The sequence below is a fragment of the Equus asinus genome, chromosome 28, assembly GCF_041296235.1.
Source record: "Equus asinus isolate D_3611 breed Donkey chromosome 28, EquAss-T2T_v2, whole genome shotgun sequence".
In the NCBI taxonomy this organism is placed as follows: domain Eukaryota; kingdom Metazoa; phylum Chordata; class Mammalia; order Perissodactyla; family Equidae; genus Equus; species Equus asinus.
Window position 1 is genome coordinate 28,068,363 of NC_091817.1, and position 22,570 is coordinate 28,090,932.

Genomic DNA, 22,570 nt, shown 5'->3' on the forward strand with positions numbered 1-22,570 from the left:
CTGAGTGGTTTACACAACTGAAACTTCTTTCTTCCAGTTCTGGAGGCCAGAAGTCCAAGATCAAGGTTCTGGCAGAGTTAGTTTTTCTTGAGGTCTCTCTCCTTCGCTGGCAGATGGCCACCCTCTTGCTACTTCTTCACATAGTCATCCCTCTCCTCGTGTGTGCCCCCGTGTTTTGGTGTAATGACCAAATTCCCTATTCTTGTAAGGACATCAATCAGATTGAATTAGGGCCTGACCATACGTCCTCACTGAACCTTAATCACCTCTTCAAGGACCCTGCTTCCAAATACAGTTCCAATCTGAGGTCCTGGAGGGGTAAAGTTTCAACAAAAGAATTTGGGGGAACAGAATTCAGCCCAAAACACAAATCCAGTTTTATTTACATTTTTTACAGTAAAAATATGATGACACTTGACCTATATGATATATAATTCCCATATAATAGACAATGTGCAACAATAATATTTGACGTATAATGCCCCCTTCTGAAAATCAACGCAGTGTTTTACACAGTACTTAGCCTACAATAGAAATTAAATAAATGGTATCTGTCATGGCTTTGTCCTCTATCAGTTTAGCTAAGCTGGCATTATATTTCTCGAATTCCCTTCCCTATAGTGTCCTGGTTGGGTTTGGCATGAGATTCTGAAGGGAGAATAAGAGAAGGCAGACGAACTGTCAGGGTAGGGTGTCAGGCACTGGGACGGCACAGGACTCATTCAGCAGATTTTCAAGTTCACCGTGTTAGCATGGAGCAGAATCCAGCTCACAGCTCTTTCAGCAACTACACCATCTGCTCCTTCAGCTCCTATGGGGTCTGCACCTTCAGGTTCTCCAAGTCTGGGGCCAGGTACATGTATAGCCCTATGACAAAGGGCACCAGCTTCTCCTGCTGGTTACCCACCTCATGGAAAATTGAGGTAGGAGGCTTAGGCACAGGCTCCAGTTTGTCCTCTTAGATTCAGCGTGTTCCTGGTCTCTCCCACTTCCCTTCCAGCTTTCCTTCCCATCGCCCAAGGCAAACACAACAGCTTTGTACAGACTTCTCTATCAGCTCCGTAATTGTGTATGGTCTTATCCCTGTAATAACTCTTTTATTCCACAGACTGTTAGTGGCTCTGTTTCTCTGATGGGGAGCTTTTATTTTTACCAGTGATATGACCTTGAGTCATATCACTTATTTTTAAAAATAAAAATAAAAAATTCATTTCATAAGGTCGTTGTTAGGATTAAATGAATCCACACAGGCAGTGTTTGGCATAAAGTAAATATATTAAACATTAATCTCTATGTAGTAATAAAATAATTATTCATTATACTAGTCTTAAGAGAATAACATTGCTTTGGATTTCAGAAGGTATACCTGTAGACATTTCAACACCTATTTCAAAGACCTTTATTTGACAAATTCCTCCTCTCCAGCCCCTATTCTATTTCTTTAACTCAAACCAATCTTGTGGCTTCCAAAGATTAATAATCGGTAGATAATGATAGGATCCAAAAAGTCTGACATGGTTATAAAGAGAAGATTCCTTGGTGTCGTGCTCCCTGACAAAAAGAAAATGAATAAAATCATCTACAACAGTGGCACAAATATGGTTATACTGGCTTTAAACTCTTCGAGTGCAGACACAAGGAAAGAAATCTTGTTAGAATGGGAGATGCATCTGAGGCAATCCATATGTTCTTATCTATACCTTATAATGTAACTATTTTGTCCTTTTTTAGGATATCTAATTATATATCAAATACACACACACAAACACACAGACATTTACGTTTCTTTTCTCCACAGGTCTAAATTTATATCTTTACTCCTTATTTCTTAGCTTGCATATCTTCTCTACCACTCTTTATCTACTAATCTATGTGCATACCTATGCAGGTAGCTCTCTTACCATATAAATTTCATCATATTTTTCTCTATGTGAAGTTATTGGTAAAGAGAATAGTGATAAAAATGGCACATATCCCATAAAACTGTGATCGCTAATCAATCAAAGAATAAAAGCATTTGGGTCTAAAAATCAAGTGGCAATTTTCAAAGTCCAGTGAATCCAGGAAGTATGATTATTAAGTCCATCATGCACAAATACCAAAGCTAAAGAAATATTAATACACAGTGGAGACTCTAGGCACCCCCACCAGCTCTGAAAGGCAAGGTTCTGAGAAGAGTGTGCTGTACACCAAAAATACATTGACAAAGGTGTCCCACATTCATTTTCGGCCTTCAGAATTTCACAAATGCCTGTTTCGGAGCTGCCCTGACATGCAGTGGATTCATTTCTCTGACAGGGGAATGTGGGCAAAACCTGAATTCTATGAGCTTTTCCTCTTCAGCCTCTTTCAATTCATGATTTTCTAGAATGACTATGTAACCAAAAAACCGATAACACTGTGGGTGCTGATGCTAATTCACAGAGCTCTCAACACCAACATGGCTTGAATAACTTAAGGAAGATTTGCCCTTTTGCCTCTGGAACTAATAAATACCTTGCATCCTAAAATATTAATTCTCATATGAGGGCAAAGAGACAAGGAAGACAACAGGATTAAGGGATTGTCTGGATAGAATCCTGCCTTGGTTTCTCAACCTTCATCTATAATACAAAGTTTATCTTGAGTGAAATTTTGGCCACAGGACATTTCTCAGGGAACAGAGAAGTGGGGTAAAATTTTCAGAGAGGTCAACCAATTTATCTAGAAACAGGACGAATCAAAATGTGAGTGAGTAGAGGACATGTTTCTGAAGAACTTAAAGAGACAACACTAGGATAATCAAATTGAATTTAATTTGAAAACCAAATTGTTACTCAACTAAACTGGGTTTTACTCTAATGAGCAAGCATTGGGATACAATGGTAGAAAAAATTAAAAGGGAAAGAAAGCATTGTTTCTTTAGTACATTGATGAATTGACCTGTTTTAAAGGCACAGGTTGAGATATGTAATCAATATTGCCTCATCACTTAGATGTCGTTAATGCTGAATCAGTGCTTTAATTTTAATCCTTTGAAACACCAATTTAAATTAAGAGATACCCGTGAGAGGGAGATACTGGTTTCTAAAGTAAACTGAGGCAATGAATCCCATCCCACAGGGAGTGACTCTGTTCACATGTGGGGTTGGGGCAGAGATTGTTAAATTTGTTTTCACTGGTTCAAATTTCAGGATTTTATGTAATTAATGAAATATATCTTTATTTAATATCCATTATATAGAACAAAAGTGACACCAATATTACAACTTGTAAAATCAAATGAAATATTTCATCACATTTTCTTGTGATTTGTACCATTCTGAAGGATTTTTATTGGCTAGTGATTGAGAATTCATCTTCTAGAAAGATTTCAAAGATTTCTTCTTACTTAAAATTCCTAAGTCGACAGGCCAAATCTATAAGAAGAGACCAGTGAAAACACCTAGTTTGTGTTGGTAATGGAACCCCAAAACAAGGGTGACACCAAGTATTCTGAGCTGGCCCTATACTGAGCAGTTCTAGAATTTTAACTTTTTTTAAAATGACTGAAAGCTGTATTTCTATATGATTTATAATAAACTCTCCTAAACTATTCTACCTGTCTTAGCATATTTTCATGGATTGATATTTGGCCCACAGAACCTTAAAATTAAAGAGATCAGGGATGTGAGTTGACCAATGCAAGTCCTAAAAATAGTCAGAATCTCATTAGGAACAATACAATTGATTAATTATAAGATGCTATCAATTAATTGATTAATAAAGTATCCTCTTATAATATAGGGAGTACAAAAGAGTAAGCATGAAAGCAAAATTTGATGGAAGGAGTTTCCTCAACACAGAAGGCAGTCAAAGAAACCTTGTCTATATTCCCATCATTATATGTCAAACTTGTTCTTAGCCACAATGAAGAAATAGCACAATGCCTCTTGGAAGACTAATTCATTTTAGGTACCTCTCACAGTTAACTGCCAATAAGTTTCCCATTTGGATACTTCAGTAATTTCTAAGCCATAGACCATTTAGGGAGACCTTCAGGAACCACCAAAATCCACGTATCAGAAATGACTGTTTCACTTTCATCATAAGATCCAAGAAAAGAGTCAGTCATTATTATACCAACCGTCTATGTATCCCTGATGGCGGTTTAGCTTCCTTATGCAGAAGCGAAACTACACGATCCTCACTCCATCCTAGAGTTTTGGAACCACAGCTGTTACAGGCATTCAGATCAGGTAGAGCAGCTGAACGTCTTTTGAGAATGTTTATTTCAATCCTCATAATTTCCCTCCCATGTTTTACTAAAGAATTTCAATTGTGTTCGTCACTCTGAATCAAACAAGACAAAAAGTACAATCAAATCCATAAAGAGAAGTTTTTCTCCTTTCTCACTTTGCAGCTCTCCATTAAAATAGAGAAATGCTGCTCAATCCTTTTAAAATCTAGCCGAGAGAGAGACAGAAAGCCACAACCTCTAAATTATGAGAAAGAAGTATGTTACAGAGAACAAATTAGTGGTTGCCAGAGGGGAGAGGAGTGAGGGCGTGGGCGAAATAGGTGAAGGGGATCAAGAGGTAAAAACTTCCAGTTATAAAATAAATAGGTCACGGGATGCAATGTACAGCAAAGGGAATATAGCCAATAATATTGTAATAATGTTCTATGGTGACAGATGGTAAGTAGACTTAGTGTGATGATCACTGTGTAATGTATGAAAATATCAAATCACTACGTTGTACACCTGAAACTGAAATAAAATTGCATGTCAATTATACTTCAATAAAAATGAGCGTAGTATAAAAAAAGAAAGAAGTATATTCTGTTGAAGACAGTTTATCAGTATGAACATTCTTTGATCTTTTATGCTTGTGACATACATTGTTTCTTTAATAAGAAAAAAAGAATATGAAAATGAATCTCTTTATCATTTTAGAAATCTTCTTTATACGGGACTAAAATATGTATTGGGGAGTGACAAGAATAACTAGGTAACCCAGGTATGCTGTAGTCATCATAATATTCAATTCACTCCTTAGAAATTGCAAATTTTACTATTTAGCTGCATAATAAATTAACGTGGCCTTACATAGAACTAAAAATCTCTTCTTATTGGACAAGTATGTGTAAAACTTTTGTAATGTAAACTTAAGTAGTGCTTCAAGATATTTCTAAAAAAAAAGTTTCTGGGATCATATAAATGTCTGAATGTTCAAAAAGGCACATAATATGAATTTATTAAATTATGATATATTGATACTTTAAAGACTCCAAGTGTGAAAAGCATTTCACTTTATTTAGTTCAGTGTTTACCAATTAAATGCCTTTTTTGGGGTAAACCTATTTTGAACACATCTTGGAAAATGTTGCCATAGGTCTATTTTATAATAAGAAACATTTTAAAAATACAGGAGAATAAAAGTAAAGAGTATTATACAGTTTCCTGCCTCCATTCCTGACAGTCTTCCTGTTGCCTGAACGGTTCATTCCAAAAGCCGTAAGTGTGGCTGGGCAAGACAGGAATCCATGTAGGTGCAGAAAGGTGGCAGCAGATAAATATTTGTGTGGGGGAGTCAGGGGATGGGCAGAGGGAGCAAACGGAAATCATCTACTATAGGAGGGTGAAGGGTGACCCAAATAATAAATATATCGAGGATAAAGAAACTGAGGTTTATCACTGTTGAAGAAAGGGGAAAAATCAGAATGAATCCTGTAGTGTTGCTATAGAATTGGAGGTACAGTGGTGAACTCATGGTAATGCAGTGTAGTCCTGGATTTGATCCTTCTACTATAAGAGGATACCGGAGGGACAAATAGAGACATTTGACTGAAGTCTGTGCATTCAATAGCAATGGCATATCAATATTAATTCCCTAATTTTGATGGTTGTATTGTGCTTGTGTAGAAAAACATCCATGTGGAAAGGACTTAACGAGCCATCCCATGATGATGGGGCATCCTGTCAGCAACTCACTCTCCAATGGTTCAGGAAAAATAGACTTGGACTACATTTGCAACTTTTCTCTAGGATTAAATTTATTCAAAATTAAAGACAATGAAAAACACAAAAGAAATTGAATGTATTCTATACGGCCTTCCTCCAAAAGAAGATTTGAGGATGTTTACCATAAAGAGACATATTCACAAAGAAAAGGCATAGTATTAACGGCAATAGAAGATAGAAGAAGGAAAAACACTGAAATTATTTTCAAGTTTCAACCACTTCCTTTTGGTTGAGCTACTGTTTGAGAGTAAGTTCTCTTGCCTATTGCATACTTACACCTTCCATAACCTCTTCAGTCAAAAGCCTTTGGAAAGCAGTAAGATCTGCCTTTTTGCAACATATTTTACCAAGTCATCTCTTGACCTTCCTCTGATATTTTGATCAATACTTTCTGGTGGAGAGTGCATTCTCCTTTGCATTCACCACCAGGAAATCCAGAGACAGTCAACCCCAGTTTCGCTCTTCAGTCTTTATCTTTATTATATGAACAGCACTTCAGCCACAGTCATTCATTACATGGATCTTAATTAATTTTATTGTTATTTGAATTCTATGTGATGTATTGTTCTTACATTGTCAAAGTGTTTAAGTGTGTACCTTGAAAATTCTGTATTACTTCACCCAAACTTTTCCTTGTCCCACTCTGTCTTAGTTCTTCAATTTAATTTGCAAACTATGCTGACCTCGAGAGCTCTTCTGCCTTGGAAAAATATTAACTATGATAAATATGCAGCAGAATCATAGCGCTGATATAAACAAAATTCTCTAGAGACATTATCAAAGATTAGTAGAGCATACTAGTTAAACCCATGGGAGGTAGAGCCAGATGTTTGGGTTTAAATTCCAGCTCCTCCACTTAATATCTGGATTTGGATTAGTTATTATTTCTCCCATTTTTCTGATTAAAAATAATGAGAAATAGGGAAGTTAATATCGGTACTAATGTTGTAGGATTGTTGTGGATATTAGAAGCATTTAACACAGCTTCTGATATATAGCAACTTTTCAACACATACTGATCATTATTAGAAGAGCTCTGAATCTCAAAGAAAACTAAGAAAACCTCCAGTGTCATGTTTTGTGTAATGCTATACTCCACAATGCGATAACTACCAGCTTAAGTACTGCTTGGCTTTCTCATCTCTCCTCTACCTCCACTAATACGCCCTTTTGAATAAAAAAGAGTTTATTCCAACATGTGCCTTTATGAAACATAAAGTTAAGACTTGTCAAGCAATTTTTCATTGACCAAGGCACTCATATAGACAATTTATTGAATCTTACTAGTAGAGGTAACTCACAAATGTATCATTGCAAAGAAAGTGATGTTTATTGGTCACCGATTCTATGCTATGCCAAGTACTTTAAATATAATCATTGAATGTTTCCAAATATACTTTTTTAGGTAGGAGTTATTGTGCAAACTATACAGATAGAGAAAATGAGACTTCTGTGGATTATAGCATTTACACAAGTAAAAGGCAAATTTGCAGTCTAGTAATCTTAGATTCTATTTCCAAATCAAATAAAAAGCTTATTTTACCTGAACCCAGGTGTAGACATACAACAGATTAACCACCCCTCACTCCAATATACAGCAGCATTAAAAGTGGCCACTTAAAGTGTCTGAAACTCAATAAATGTAGGCAAATTTCCATTGAAAGACCAACTTTGACAATGCTAGTTTGGGATCCACAGTTAGAATCAGACAAACGCATATGCCACTCTTTACATGGTATTGCTATAAAAGTGAATTCTCCTCAAGTTCTGAAATTCACAGTAGAATATAAAAGAGCTGTGTCTCCAGCTTCCAAATAAGAGATTTCTAAAATAATTTGGCTGCCATTTGGGCAAATATATATGTGTGTTTTGTCTTGACAGCTTGTCAACTGGCAGACAGTTCTTGAACATCACATTCATTTCAATTTAATAATGGTAAATTTCTCAATTAGAATTTTATTTTTCACTTTCTGCACAAGGAAATCCCCTAGTCCTTGCTGGCATTCTTCAGGGCATACAGGTGCAGGGGCTGGCATCTCTGCAGTGGCAAAGGAAGAAAAATGAAAGCAAGAAGGAGGGGAGGGAAGAGACAGGCTGAGAGAGAACAGTGGTAATGGGGAGAGAAAGGAGATAGTAGCTGACCTTCATCCTGATATTCACCTTCATGAGAAATGAAGGGAATAATTCACACTTGACAATAAAATAGTGCAGCTGCCTTTGCTTCCTTTAACCAGAGAGGCTCGAGTCAAACAGAAACCAGACACCCAATGCATAAAATCAATACATAAAAAAGGGCCAAAGGTAAAGTGGGAAATAGATTCATAAAATAATTTTAAAAACCGCAACAACCACCAATTATTGAACACTTACTTACTTTATGGCACATCTCTGCCTTGTATTTTATCACGCAACTCTCACACAGTGAAAGCAAGATGGAAATTATCTTTGCATTGTAGCTGAGGAAAATAAGCAATAATTGAACCTCCCTGAGCTTCAAAGTCAACCAGATAATAAGGGATGGAACCAGGATTCAAAACTCTATCTATCTAACTTCAAAACCCACACTTTCAACCGTAGCACATTCCATGTGGCTTTTGGAAGAGACGTCATAGACTAAGCATTTTTAAAAAATAACTGTGTATATGCTAGTGTAGATTATTTCTTTTAGTCTCTACTCTCTTATCAAGAAAAATCTTTTAGATAGAGAAAAAATCCATATATATTTATAGGGGCACATACACATTGCATTGTGAAGCTAGTAATATCTTCAAAATCCTTTTCTTAGCTGAAATTGACCTTGAAGTCTGCAGAAGTTTTGAGAGTTTTCTGTCTCACCATATTTATCAGGCACATGACTCATTTACACAGGCAAGAGAGTCTCTGACACATTTACAATAGACAGATACAGACTTGGCCATTAAGATGTAGAAATCATAATAATGAGGCAAAAATAACAACTTCCCTGTTTATCATTTATTAATAGTTGAGATAAAATCTTCCATATGTATTGCAGGTGCTAATAATCTGGACTCTAATCTGGATGAAAAGATGAATTAGGCAAGTTCTCTGCCCTAAATGAGCTGATCAAACAAGAAAAAAAAATAAAGAAAAATACATTTTCTCAGCTCCTGCTTGTATGTCAGAATCTAAAACCAACATGTAGGTGTTTTAGCTTGTTTGTGTTTCTTTCCATGGTGATGGTAACGGTAGGGAGAACTTCCTGCTAGAAAGCCATGGAAATTTACCTAGAAAAGGTGCCATTTCAGCCAACCATAGAGGAACAATTAGATTTTGATAAGAAGGAAAAAAAATGAAAGGAGAATTCCTTGCACAAAAGATTGACAAAGTGGAGTCTTGGCGGAGAAATAAATGGGTAAGATATGAAGACTCAAAATTAATTGTGATTTGCTGCTGCAATGGGTGTATCCACCAAAGTTATATTGTAGGTACCAACGAGGAGATCAAATGAAGCCAGGCTATTTATCTAATTCTGGACTTTAATTTATACCTCTATTTGTGTTTTTTATTTGTCTCCTCATGTTCACCTGTGTCTACTTTATGTGATTTTGCTGCATAGCATGTAACCTTAAATGTTGTTTTAAATGCAATCTGAAACAAACTGGGGTATATATTACACACATAAGGATGACTTTCGTGATCATATACTCTGAATTTGGATCCTGCCTACTACTTTTGTCAGAGAAGGAATAGCCCTAAAATCCTTCCTGTCATAGTATTTTCTGTGATCAGGGGTTTCCTAGTTCAAGGTCAGGGTTTGAGGATACATAAGCAGATCCAAAAAAGGAAAAAGAAATTATAAAATCACGTTTTGGAATAGGTACTGCTCTGTAAAATGTAGTGGGTACTTCAATGGCTCAAAAAAAGCAGGGGTGGGTCATTGGTGATAGCAGTGCTCCTAAAAACAGTTCAGTAAAGGTAAGATGGCTATAGCACAGAAGTTTCTGGTTAACTATAATTTCCTAATCCACTCTAGACTGGACCCACCAGCTCAATATCTGACTGACTACAGACCTTGAAGGTTTTCTATTTCTCTACGAGCTGCATCTGCATGTGAATATACACAAACAAATAATTAAACATCAAGCAAATATCAATAGGATTAGTCTGGCATGTTGGAACAAATCTCGATAAATCTGCCTCAGTAACAATACTCAAACTACAAGTCTAGGAGAGGAATACAAATTCAACCTATTGAAGTACTGTCATGTAAGGAGAGATATTTTAATAAAACTGCTTCGTCAGTTCCTATTACTAAGGGACTAAAGCTATTGAGCTGTGGAACTGAGGCCAAAAAAGGGGATTTGGAAATGCAAATTAGAGATAAGACGGTAATAAATGTCTTTTATTCAGCCACACACTATCCCTGATGCCAGGAGCTATTTTAAAGATGACTCTTAATAGTTCTGTGAAATTGGAAGCATACGTACCCAAAATGGACATCTCTGGCACAGTGGCATGATAGGGTCCATTAAGAAACTCCGGTGCATTGTCGTTGATGTCTTGAACTTTAATAATAAATTCAGAAGGAGGCTCAAGAGGTTTGTTCGTCTCCCAGTCCACTGCCTGAGCTGTTAGGGTGTACTCAGCCTTTTCCTCTCGGTCAAGTCTTTTTATAGCATGGATATCTCCTGTTATATCATTTATCTGAAAGATTGTCCCAGCTCCATCACCTGATAGGATATACTTGATTTTTTTGCTCCCAGGATCCAGGTCTGTGTGTAGCTAAAATGAAAAGTGTCATTGGTTAGTGATGGAGCAATTTGCAAAGTTACTTTTTAACTACTTCCTTTTCCATATCAAGTTGGTTCTTTTTACATGAACGGTACCTTCATCAATTTCTGCTAAGAGTAGCTGTACAAAGAGTCTACGTAACTGTATGCCTATCAATCAAAATAAAAGATAATGAAATTCATACAAATAAGTCAGGACCGTTTAAAAACATACTCTGACTTGTTCAGTACAAAGTGATATGCAATTAGAATGATAAAAAGATCAAGGAGAAAATATAAAAATATATGTATTCTTTTCAATTTATTAATGCATTTATTTAAAGTTAGTATTGCTAGCTTCCTTTTTGGATCACTATTTGTGTGCCAAGAACTATGTGAATTACTTCTCATATAATTCCCTTAACTTTTTCAAATGTCAACGAGTTAGAATATTTCGTACGAAAATAAGAAAGGGAAATTTGACAAGGCACATGATAGCGTCTCCAAGGTTCATATTTGATGCAATCAAGTGTGGTAGACCCAGAATTCAACTCAGATCTGCCTGCTATGTTTTTAAAATCAAAAATAACTTTAATACTTGCACATATATCAAGATCTTATGTTTGCGAAGGGCTTTGTTTTCTTTGATTTGTACAGTCCTTCTGGCCCACGACAATTATTACAATTTTACAGAGAGTAACGCTGAGCTCAGAAAACGGCAGCACATTTTTCCAGAAATGGGACCCTTTGAAAAATGAGAATTGTGAAGTAGGGATCCAGATTCATCTCAGATCACAGCAACAGAAATTTATTGAACACCTACTCTGCCCGAAATACTCTGGTAGGCACTGGGGAAAACAGAAGCCCTGGCTTTCAGATTGTCACAGTTTACTCTCAATAGAAGACAAGAGTGTTCGGATATATCTGATATATGGTGCTGCTTTTTTATGCTATGGGCACTCCTGTTACACAACTAAAATAAAGCAAGTATATAGAGTTTTAGTTTGCATTTTTAAAAGAAAAATTCATTGAGTTCTAGCTCCAAAATAACTGCTTATATGCACATATTTTCAGTTTAACTCAGTTACTTAAACGCCAATATAGTTCCATTTATTGCACCATGAGATTTCAAATTCGTGGTCTTTAAAAAAAAAAACTGTCTTGCGCAAAGAAACTCCTAAAAACTCAAAAGGCATTGTGTTCTCTTGGGATCACTTTTCTTCAGAACTGCCTCTACCGTTTTCTTCACCAATTTAAATTGTATTTAGTGCTTCAATAAATGAAAAGAAAAGATTATAAAACGACATAAAATAGCAACAAAGAATCCAAATGCATCTAGATCTCCCACTTTACTTTTGAATATTTTAAAAAGTGAAAGCATAAGATTACATCAAATATTTATTGAATCTCAAAGTGTATCCCTTTCATTTATTGTATTAAATTTATTAACAAGAGCAAATATTGAAACGCCTCTTTATCTTAATGAATGTGGGATTATAATTCATTAATGTGATATTAATCCTAATTTATGATCAGTTTAATTTATGTGCATTTTAACATTTCCATTAGCATTTTTATTAAAAAAAGAAAATTTGAATAATATATCATTCGTGGAGGTTCCCTTTCACATACCAGGCATTCCTGAGACAAAGAAGGTATTGGTGTGTGTCACGCTTGTCCACAACATTTTTGCTATTAAAAATTAAGCCATTCAAAACGGTGTTTCCTTATGTACGTTAGAAGTTATTTGTGCCATATTTTCCTTACATTTATCAATAGCCTCTGATTGGTAAATTGTATTATAATCTTAACTTAGGTTTTGATTGTCCCTTGTGTTTAAAAATAACTGAGGGAGAAGAAGGGAGAAGCAAAGGTATTTGAAAGAGTAAAACACAAAGCTAAGGGGCCAGCCCCATGGCCAAGTGGTTAAAGTTCCGCGAGCTCTGCTTCAGCGGCCCGGGTTCGTGGGTTTAGATCCTGGGTGCTGACCTACTGCACTCATCAGCCATGCTGTACACAAAAGAGAGGACTAGTGGCACAGATGTTAGCTTAGAGCTAATCTTTCTCAAGCGAAAAAAAGAGGAGGATTGGCAACGGATGTTACTCAGGGCAAATCTTCCTCGCCAAAAAACAAAAACCACAAAGCAAAAATCCAGGTCTCCCTAACTATATGAACTGGAGAAATTAACACATTTATTTGAGCTTCAGTTACTTTGCTTATAATATGGGAATAAAACATCTCCTCTGGAGAACTGATTTTAGAATCTGAGATGATCTCTTTGAAAAACAGAGAAAAAATGGAAGTCAACATTTTACATGTACAATAACTAAAACCATTTTTATCATATTCAACCATATACAACTACCTGAAAATATTGTGATAAACCCAGTTACAACCTCAGTGAAAGCAAGTTCCCAAGACATGATTCTGAAAAATCCCTTAAAGAACACTGTATGCTTCCTCTTTCTTCCTGAAATTGATTTTTAGCAAATCTCAGTAAATTCCAGACCCCTGGGATAATGGTAACCTTGAAACATAGGATATTATGTTTCTACATGCATTTACTGCACCCTATTATTTGTTTCACACACACTCACACACACTCTCACACACTCTTACACATGGCTTGTTCAAGTAACCAACTTCACATTACAAATAAAAGATTTGTGGGTGTGTAACAATAGCAATTTACAGGCAGTAAATACTCATAAGGCTCCAGGTCTGGACCTCAGAAGGATTTGGGGTACATAATGACAAAGCTGCTGCTTTCTCTGTGGCCTTCACATACGTCTGTCAGAACCTGCTTATTTCAATGCAACAACACATTTCCTGTCAATTTACCCCAAACTTAGGTCCCTTCTGTGAGATTGTGGTACCAGATATCCTAAATGCAGCAAATGTTCACACATTGTGCATCATTTGGAAGTGTGATGACCATCTCTCTCAAGGGCTGCTTCTGCTAATTGAAACAGGATAAAGGTCATATGCGTATTGGCCTGGGGTGATAAGACTCCTTGGCCTGGATGTCGTACACAACGACTCCATCCATTTATTTATTAAACAGGCATGGAGCATGATTACAAACAACACAGACATGGTCTGTGCCCTCAAAGACCCATAGATTAGTGGGAGATAAACACAAACAGAAAATATAGGGGAAATATCCTTATTCTTATCGTTACATGTATTGACTACTTATTATCTGGTAAACATTTTACATGTATAAATGTAATGTTATTCTCATAACACACTTAAGATCATTTCTCCATTTCATCGAGGAAATAATTGAGATTCAGAGATTTTTAGGGAACTTTTCCATAGAATGCACAATCAACAAGTAGCAATCTTAACAGTACAAGCTTCAGAGTAAATTTCCTGAATTCAAATGTATGCTCTAAAAGCTATGCTATGGGCAGAAAAGAGAACTATAAGACCATGCAGAAATTTTATTTAAGTCAGAAAGTGGAGTGTGGAAGGAGAAAAAGGCCTCCCCAAAGAAGTAACGATTAAAACTTCAGATCCCAAAGAGGGAGGAAATGCGTGCCAGGCACAGGTAATAATATGGATGTAGATCCAGTGATAAGAGAGAGCATACTATGTTAAAGAAACTAAAGATGATTTAATATGGCAAGAGCACTGAATTAAGGAGAAGAGAGGTGGCAAGAAATAAGAAGAGAAAGCAAGGCAGGGGTCAGACTCTGTGGAGTTTTGATTGAAACCAAGATACAGAGTTTGGATTTGTCTATAAAAACAACGAGAGTCATAAATACGGTTTCAGTAAGGAGCCTGACATCATAATAGTTTTGTTTTAGTAACATCACAGTGGCTGGTGTGTGCCTCTAAGCAAAGGTCTTGGAAGCAAAAGGGAAGAGTAGGATAGAGAGAAAACTTAGACACCAATTCACAAAGCTGCCTCAATTTCAATTCTTCAGTTCAGCCTGGCATCTTTGTTCTGTCACATCTACAACCTGATGAATCACCAATCCCTCTGGTCACTCACTGAAACCTGGTTGGAGAAACACAGTGTCAGATGTGCGACGAGTGATCCCAGTCTTTCACATTATGTTTTCAATTTCAGGGATCATAATGGGACTGCTACATAATTGAGCTGAATTGTGAGTATCAGGATAATTACACCCTCGCCATCTCCCATATATTTGCATAATACCCCCTAATTAAAATAAGAGTTTAGACTCTAAAAGTCATGGGAAGAAGCATTTGCATTTTCACTCTCCTTTGTATTCCCACTGCCTAGTAAGGTGTCTGTCATGCTGTTGGAAGCTCGAAAAAAAAATTTGTGGAATAAGGTGTATGTAAAGGAAGGAAAGGAAAGGACATATGCTCATTTTATTTTCAAAACAATGATTTAAGGAAGAGAGCAAAGAGATTTAAAAAGGTTGGGCCCAGTGATCTAAAATCTAATCCACTCTAAATGCAAAGTCCTGGAATTCTCTCAAATACGTATTCAACTTTAGCACCCAGCATAAGAACTGAGAGAACAGTAGATGGGAGAGTTGATGGAAAGATGCGTGGATGGATGGATAGATGGATGGGTAATGGATGAATAACTGATGGATGATGGATGACAGTTATCTGATACACTGACATCACTGTTCTCAGGCTAAGAAATCCCATTCCGTCCCAGTCTTCAATATCACCCATACCTCTCTCATGGCTGTCAAAAACAAAAAGTATAAACTACCCTTCCACCTTCTCACACAGAATCCCTGAGGACACTAAAGTACTCCTAGGACAGCAGAGCCCAGAGAAGATGAATTCTCCTCTGAGTGCCTGTTTTAATACCAAAGAATGATTTCATTACCATTCTGCCTCCTTTTCTTCTCTAATGAGTGATGAGGAATGAGATTCTGTGAACTGCAGGGGAAATCACTTCCTCATCTGAAAATCTGGTAGCTCTGGCATCAGAACTTATTTTGAAGTTTCACTCTACCCAGAAGGACATCATAGGAACGTTTCTCAAGTTTTCTGTCTTCCTCTAGAGAAGTATCTAAGTTACTGGGAAAGAATCAGCATTTTTTGGAACCCAAAGAAGTTAACAGGGGTCACTGCAGCATGAAAATCTGTCACTTACTGATCTCTGTTTTTCATGAATCTGCTCATCCTTGGAGAAGATAACAAGCTTAGCACTCTTTAATCACATTATATATTAGCATTATATTCTCAGTATCTAATACATGCCTGTCATGGAGACCCTGTGCTATGGGCTATGAATCTATCAGTGAATGGATTGATACTCTAATCCTTAAGTCACAACTATTCAATATTAAAGATGGCACCAGGGACTTTGATACAATATATGTTTTTGGCCTAAATCTCTGAGATGATAAGAATGCAGGACTTCAGTCTAGATCTGGTACATATTTAGGCTGCTAGGAGAGTGAAAGGGCAGGTAAAGAGAAAGAACAAGAGGACGTGAGAGTTCTTTTCACAAAAGACCTCTCAAAAAGGATGCTGACCAAACATGAAACAGTCCATTCAAGAAAATTTGGTTCCATCATTATATTCATGCAGAACTAGACAACCACTTGCTCTTGCTGCTTTAGAGCTAAATAAAGCATCATTTGATGGTGGTGGATGGATGGGAGGGGTGAGGGCGTCATGATGGACTACATAACTTAGATCTTATATACTACAATGTTATACTGCTACAGTAAATCTAAATAATTTAAATAGACATGCTTCATTCACATTGTTCTTAAGTTGCAGAAACAAATTACATCATAAAACTAAAGCTAGGTAATAGGGGTAAAAATACGCCAACATTTTAGTAAGATCAAATTAGGAAAGTCCAATTACTCTTGTGATCACATATTCTAAGGAAATAATAATTCAGTGAAATAATAACACTTCTCAAAGTCATTCTCATATAAACCAAGTTAGCCTTAAATTTGTCTTCAGAGGTGAAAGGCTAAAGAAGAAACGATCCCTGATTAAAAGAATAGAGCACAGCATCCCACACTGAAAATGACCTCTGCTTCGCAAAAAAATTATTTTCTAACGTTTGACAGCAGGCAAATGAGTAGCATCTTGATCTCTCAGACGTGCTTTCTGCATTCTGTGTCAGCTGCTGGTGTGAGTATTGCACAGCTTGACCTGGCCATGGGGACCAGTGCCCAGAGAAACAGAAAATTAGAAGCAGGTCCAAGTAAACTGCTGTTTCTGGCTGCAGACACCTGAAAACAGAGTCAAACAAAGGAGGGTATTCGTGTGCTACTGTTTTAAACGGTAAGTTCCACAAAGGCAGGGACTCTGTGCACATTATGCAACACTATCCTCAGAAGGAGGCATCATACTTAGCAAATGGTATATGCTCACTGAAGTTTAATTTTGCTTTTTGTCTGCACAGGACCTATCTTAACGCCCTGTACTTGTCAGTGTTTTTACACGGATGAGGGGCTCAGGGTCAGTAAAAATGGTGACTTTCTCAAGCTCACAAAATTAACAAATAACAGCACCAGATGTAACCCAGTAAACTGGATTCCAGAACATAAAGATTTTAGCACAATTCTATAGAGACCCTCAGGAAAGCATAACTAGTTACTATGGGGACCTTCTGTTTCCATAGATGAGAAGGAGAAGCTTCTCCAGTTTGCCCCTTAATGGCAACAGAGATTTAATATATACAGTTAGAAGTCATGTGTATGAAATCAAAGAATAAAGGCCCATTTTGTGAACCAATTCATCCTGTAAGAGGTTGGAACAGAATAGACATAGAAATAGAAAGTCAGTATGCTCAGCTAATAGGAATGCAAAGAAGGAATATTGACAAGAAGAGGCTGGCAGGCTGTTTCCCAAGAGACTTCCCAAGCCGACATTCATGACCTTGGCAAATTTGCTACTATCTTCAGTCTGGATCACAGCTTTACAGGTTTGGGAACATGATGCGTCAGCCCCTTAGCAAATCCATCTCTGTTAGTCAGACTCCAATAAACAAAGTTACCAAGACTAATTTTGTTTAAGGACAAGGTATTGATGATAGATAGCACTTCAAATATTTAAATTATCACGATGTGTAAAATTTGTCTTTATAGAAAGACCCATACACAAGTAATGCCAATTCTTGTGACTGGATTAAGAAAAAGGAGAATTAGATTGACTAATTCTGTAATGATGTATAAAAAAACAGCTTAAGTATGTCCACTTTACAAAAAATGGCCTTAAAAATGCTGCAAGAGTGTTTAAATTCCATATTCTCAGATTGCCTTTTTCCATTTGAGTATTGAGGTGGAGACTCGATTACTTAACCAAGCAATCATAGAAAAAAAGGCAAGGGACTCCCATCTGCTGATACATCTTTTCTTATGTATGCTGAAAACAGCCTGGTTAATATATTAAATCTTACAGGCTTGGAAGTCAATATGTTTCTCTAAAGCAACCAAAGATTTATGGAGCAGTAGTTCAGATTATGGGACCTAGAATGAAAGCCTGATAAGAAACAGAGCTAGCTTGAAACTGCAAGATACTGAGGAATTTACTTAACCTCCCCAAAACTGTTTCCTTATTTGTAAAATGCTTCAATAACGGTTTTAATAATCCTACTTTTAGGCTTTTTGTAATGACTAAAATGTGATGGCAGATGATAAATAATAAAGGCAAGATATCTTCTGGAAACTAATATATTCAAGTAAAAATGCATATAGGGTGGATTCTTGTGGAGACTGAATTTTGGAATTACATGGATAGGTTCTGCCAAAACTGGGACTGCTTTCCAAGAAAAACGCACCTCCCTACATATTCTGAGTCAGAATTCAACATACAACGCTGATTTGTAATAAAAATGAGGATGTCACTTCTTGTGTCAAATGATCTGGGTAGAAGGTGGGCTTAACTCTTACATTGGGCATGTTGCTTAACAATCACATATCTGGTTCTTACTCATCCATTCAATAATGAATGATAGTAGATATATCTCAGTTTTTTATTTCTTGTTTTCCATGTTACTGAGGTATAACTAACAAATAAAATTGTAAGGTATTTAAAGTGCATATTATTTTTATTTCTTGTTACTAAATAACTGTAAACCTAGAAGTGGGGGGGGGTGTCAATGTGCATGGTCATTAAATAAATGGTTGTGTGTGCAATAGTGTAGGTAAACAGTGACAGTGGACCAATTAACAAAAAGAGATTTCAATGAATAGAGCAAAAAATGGATGGAGGGATGGAGGGATGGAGGGATGGAGGGATGGAGGGATGGATAACTTGGCTGATAGGAGAATTAAGGGGAAGAGGATGATTAGATAGATGGTTTTATTGGAGAATGCATGGATAAAGGAAATAATAGACAAAGGGATGGCTGGTTGAATAAGACTTTCAGCCATCCTTCCATTTAGGTTCCAATGTACATTAAATACTATGAATCAAGAGATGAATGAACAGATGGACATACTGGTGAGTGGGTGGGCTGGAAGGACGACAATTTCTCTCCAAAAGATTGACTTGGGGAAAACATAAATTATTCTGTTTCAAAGCACTAAAGCAGACAGAGTCCCTTAGAACTTCAATTATAAATTACAGGAGATTCTTATATGAAGATCTTTGGTACATATTTAATTTTCAGTGAAACTTTCTCTCCAAAAATTTCCTGAACAAACCTCTCTCTCTCTGTCTCTTTCTTTCTCTCAATAGATGATATAGATATAAAAACAGATATGAGATGGGAAAATTTTGTGCTAAATAAATATACAGTGTAGTAATACCCAATGCAAGCAATGTGAATAGAGCTGAAAAAAAGACTCCCAGGATTATTAGCCAAACAAAAGAAGTAAATTTTAAACAATATATGGATATTTCAAACAGATATTCAGTATATTTTCTAAAGATCAATTTACAGTGAAGCATTCAATAGTACTGTGGAAAAGGGGAAAATGTTGTATCAATGTTCTTTATGTTTCAAAAGAACTTGATTAACCAGAGCAATAATAGGAGTTGAAAATATAAGATCGATTTCTGATGTGGTAATCACAATTACTTACTAAACAAGATGTATCTTGTTATGCAAATAACTGACAGGAGCACAATGGGAAAGAACACAGTGGATAACCAAATGACAGTCATCTATTCCCTCTGAAATTCTATATTTATAAAAGGACTGTGGGAGAATCAAAATGCCGTGAACTTGGAAGAAAATTACAATTGAAATCAAAAATGAAATACATAAACCTGGGATTTAGTTTGGGCGATAGAACAGGGTGTGACATTGGCAAATCAGCTTCTTCTGTGATTAAAAAGCCTGATAACAACCTAGCTGTGTTATCGACTCCTCCCTCTTGAGCGCTGTAAACTGACTCATTCCAAGTCATGTAAGAATGCAGAGAGCCATGGCCAAAGGTCAGATTTAATAGAAATAATCACATTTTCAGGTTTCAGCACCAACTACTCAATAAGTAGATGAATGGCTGAATGGATAAAGGTGTCAATGAAAGAATTAAGCGGAAGAGGATGGGTAGGTGAATGGTTTTATTGGAAAATGTATGAGTGCATGAAAGAGTGAATGAGAGGAGGGGCAACTAACTAGATTCACAAGCATCCTTCTTTTTAGATAAATGAGAATCAAAAGATCTGGTATGAATTACAACTACTAGATATGATCTTGGATAAGCTACTTAAGTTTTCCCTATTTCAGTTTCCTCTTGTTAAAAAACTGACACTAAAAGGCCATCAGCACCATTTATCAAAAAAAAAAAAATCTCAGATTGTTTTAAGGATAGCATGTATATGAAAGTTTTTGTTTGTTGTTTATTAACTCCTACTCTCCCAAATATCATTATCCCCATAGTGAAGATTTGGAAGTAAAACCTAACATGCCATAAAATTATCAGAATTAGATGCTAATAATATTGCCTGCAACACTAGAAATGTGTGTGTAATTAAATATGTATGTGTGTTTATGTAGGTTTTTCTACTCCATCTCCACTCTGCCAACAGAAACTGGAAGTTGGCTGAGAAAATACCAAACCAGAACAACAAAACTTCAAGGAAAACCTAAAAACTCAAGATGCCCTTACTTTTCATACTATAAATAGATCTATAAATCTGTTGGAAATCTGTAAAACTCCTGCTTTAATAACAACAATATTAATCTTTTATGAAAATAAATTGGGTATTTTGTTTCATTTCTAAACAGACACAAAAATAATCCTTTCAGATCCTCTGTTATGAGCTGAATTATTTTTCCTCAAAATTCACATGCTGAAGTCCTAAGTCTCAGTACCGCAGAATATGACTGTATTTGGAAACAGAGTTTTTAAAGAGGTAATTACGTTAAAACGAGGTTAAAATAGGCCTTAATTCAAACTGACTGGTGTCCTTATAAGAAGAGAAAGTTTGGACACACAAAGAGACACCAGGGATGCACATGCAGAGGAAAGACCTTGTGAGGACACAGAGAGACACAGAGATGGACTTCAGAAGAAATCAACCTGCTGACACCTTGATCTTGGACTTTTAGCCTCCAGAACAGTGATAAAATAAATTTCTGTTTAAGCCATCCAGTCTGTTGTATCTTATTACGTCAACCCTAGCAAACAATACATCCTCCTAAAGCATACTAGCTACTTATCACTAATACCTTACTTATGCAAAATGGTGGTCTCAGCTTACAATGATGCTGCTGATAGGTTATGATTCTAGGTATAGAAGGCAGAACAATAGCCCCCCAAAGATATCCATACCTTAATTTCCAGAAACTATAAATGTAACCTTACCTGGCAAAAGGGACTTTGCAGGTATGGCTAATTTAAAGGACCTTGATATGGGTAGATTATCCTGGATTATCCAGGTGAGCCCAATCTAATTACATGGATCCTTAGAAGAGAAGGATCTTTTCTGTGGTCAGAAGGAGATATGCCTGTAGAATAATGGTAGAGAGACTCAAGATTGCTGGCATTGAAGATGTAGGAAGGGAATTATTAGCCAAGAAATGGGAGTGGCCTCTAGAAGATTGAAAAGGCAAGGTAACAGCTTCTCCCCTAGAGGGTCCAGAAAGGAACACGATCAGGGACCTTTATCTTAGCCCAGTGAAACCTGTGTTGGACTCTGACTTACAGAATTATAAGATAATACATTCACGTTATTTTAAGCCACTGCGTTTGTGCTAATTTGTCCTAGCAACAGTAGAAAACTAATACCTTATTTTCAATCAGTACCATTACAGAATTGTTGAAATGTTGATAAGTTTACGTGTCGAGTACCTAATCACCTTATACCTTTTCTAATTATACCTTATCTAATTTATAAAACAAGAGGAGGAGTGCTAATTTACTTTTATGATGTTTTATAGCTCAAACAGCCTGTGAATATTTAGAGACATTCTTCCCTTTTGCATAGCTATTATACATTTTTAATATACTACTGTGGATTCTCCCTCAGAAATATACTGTTACCACAGCTACCCAGGCATGGGGGATAACCTATGCATTTGCTTGTTCAGCCATTTCTTCAAGACCATTGAGACTTTCCTTCACTAGAGATATTCATTTTCTCTTTCACTTCAGTATCACAACAACCCCATGAGGCACAGACTAGACTCCTCGTTTTACAGATTAAGAAAACTAAAGATTAGAGCCTTAAACAGGCATTCAGTATCCCGTGTAGCAAGCAATGGAGAAAGGATTCAAGTCCAAGCCTGTCTGCTTCTCAAGCTCATGTGTGTCTCACTGTTTTAAGGTCGTGTGCCAGACCAAATACAGGGGAAGAAAAATAAAAGTATCTAAAACCAAGGACTTCACTGTTCACAAATATATAACCTGTTTAGTAATTTCTTTTTTAAATACTTCTCTTTTTCAAGATTTTATTTTTCCTTTTTCTCCCAAAGCCCCCCGGTACATAGTTGTGTAG

At 36.4% G+C, this 22,570-nt stretch overlaps 1 protein-coding gene across 3 annotated transcripts in view; it reads right to left on the minus strand.

Annotated features, from left to right (window-relative positions):
- Positions 1 to 22,570, minus strand: part of CDH8 (cadherin 8) — a 335,942-nt gene that overhangs the window by 215,191 nt on the left and 98,181 nt on the right. For all 3 annotated transcript variants that reach the window (XM_070500608.1, XM_014834173.3, XM_070500607.1), the window contains one exon: positions 10,432 to 10,726. In XM_070500608.1, the coding sequence (XP_070356709.1) occupies positions 10,432 to 10,726 (295 nt within the window). The remainder of the gene's footprint in view (positions 1 to 10,431; positions 10,727 to 22,570) is intronic.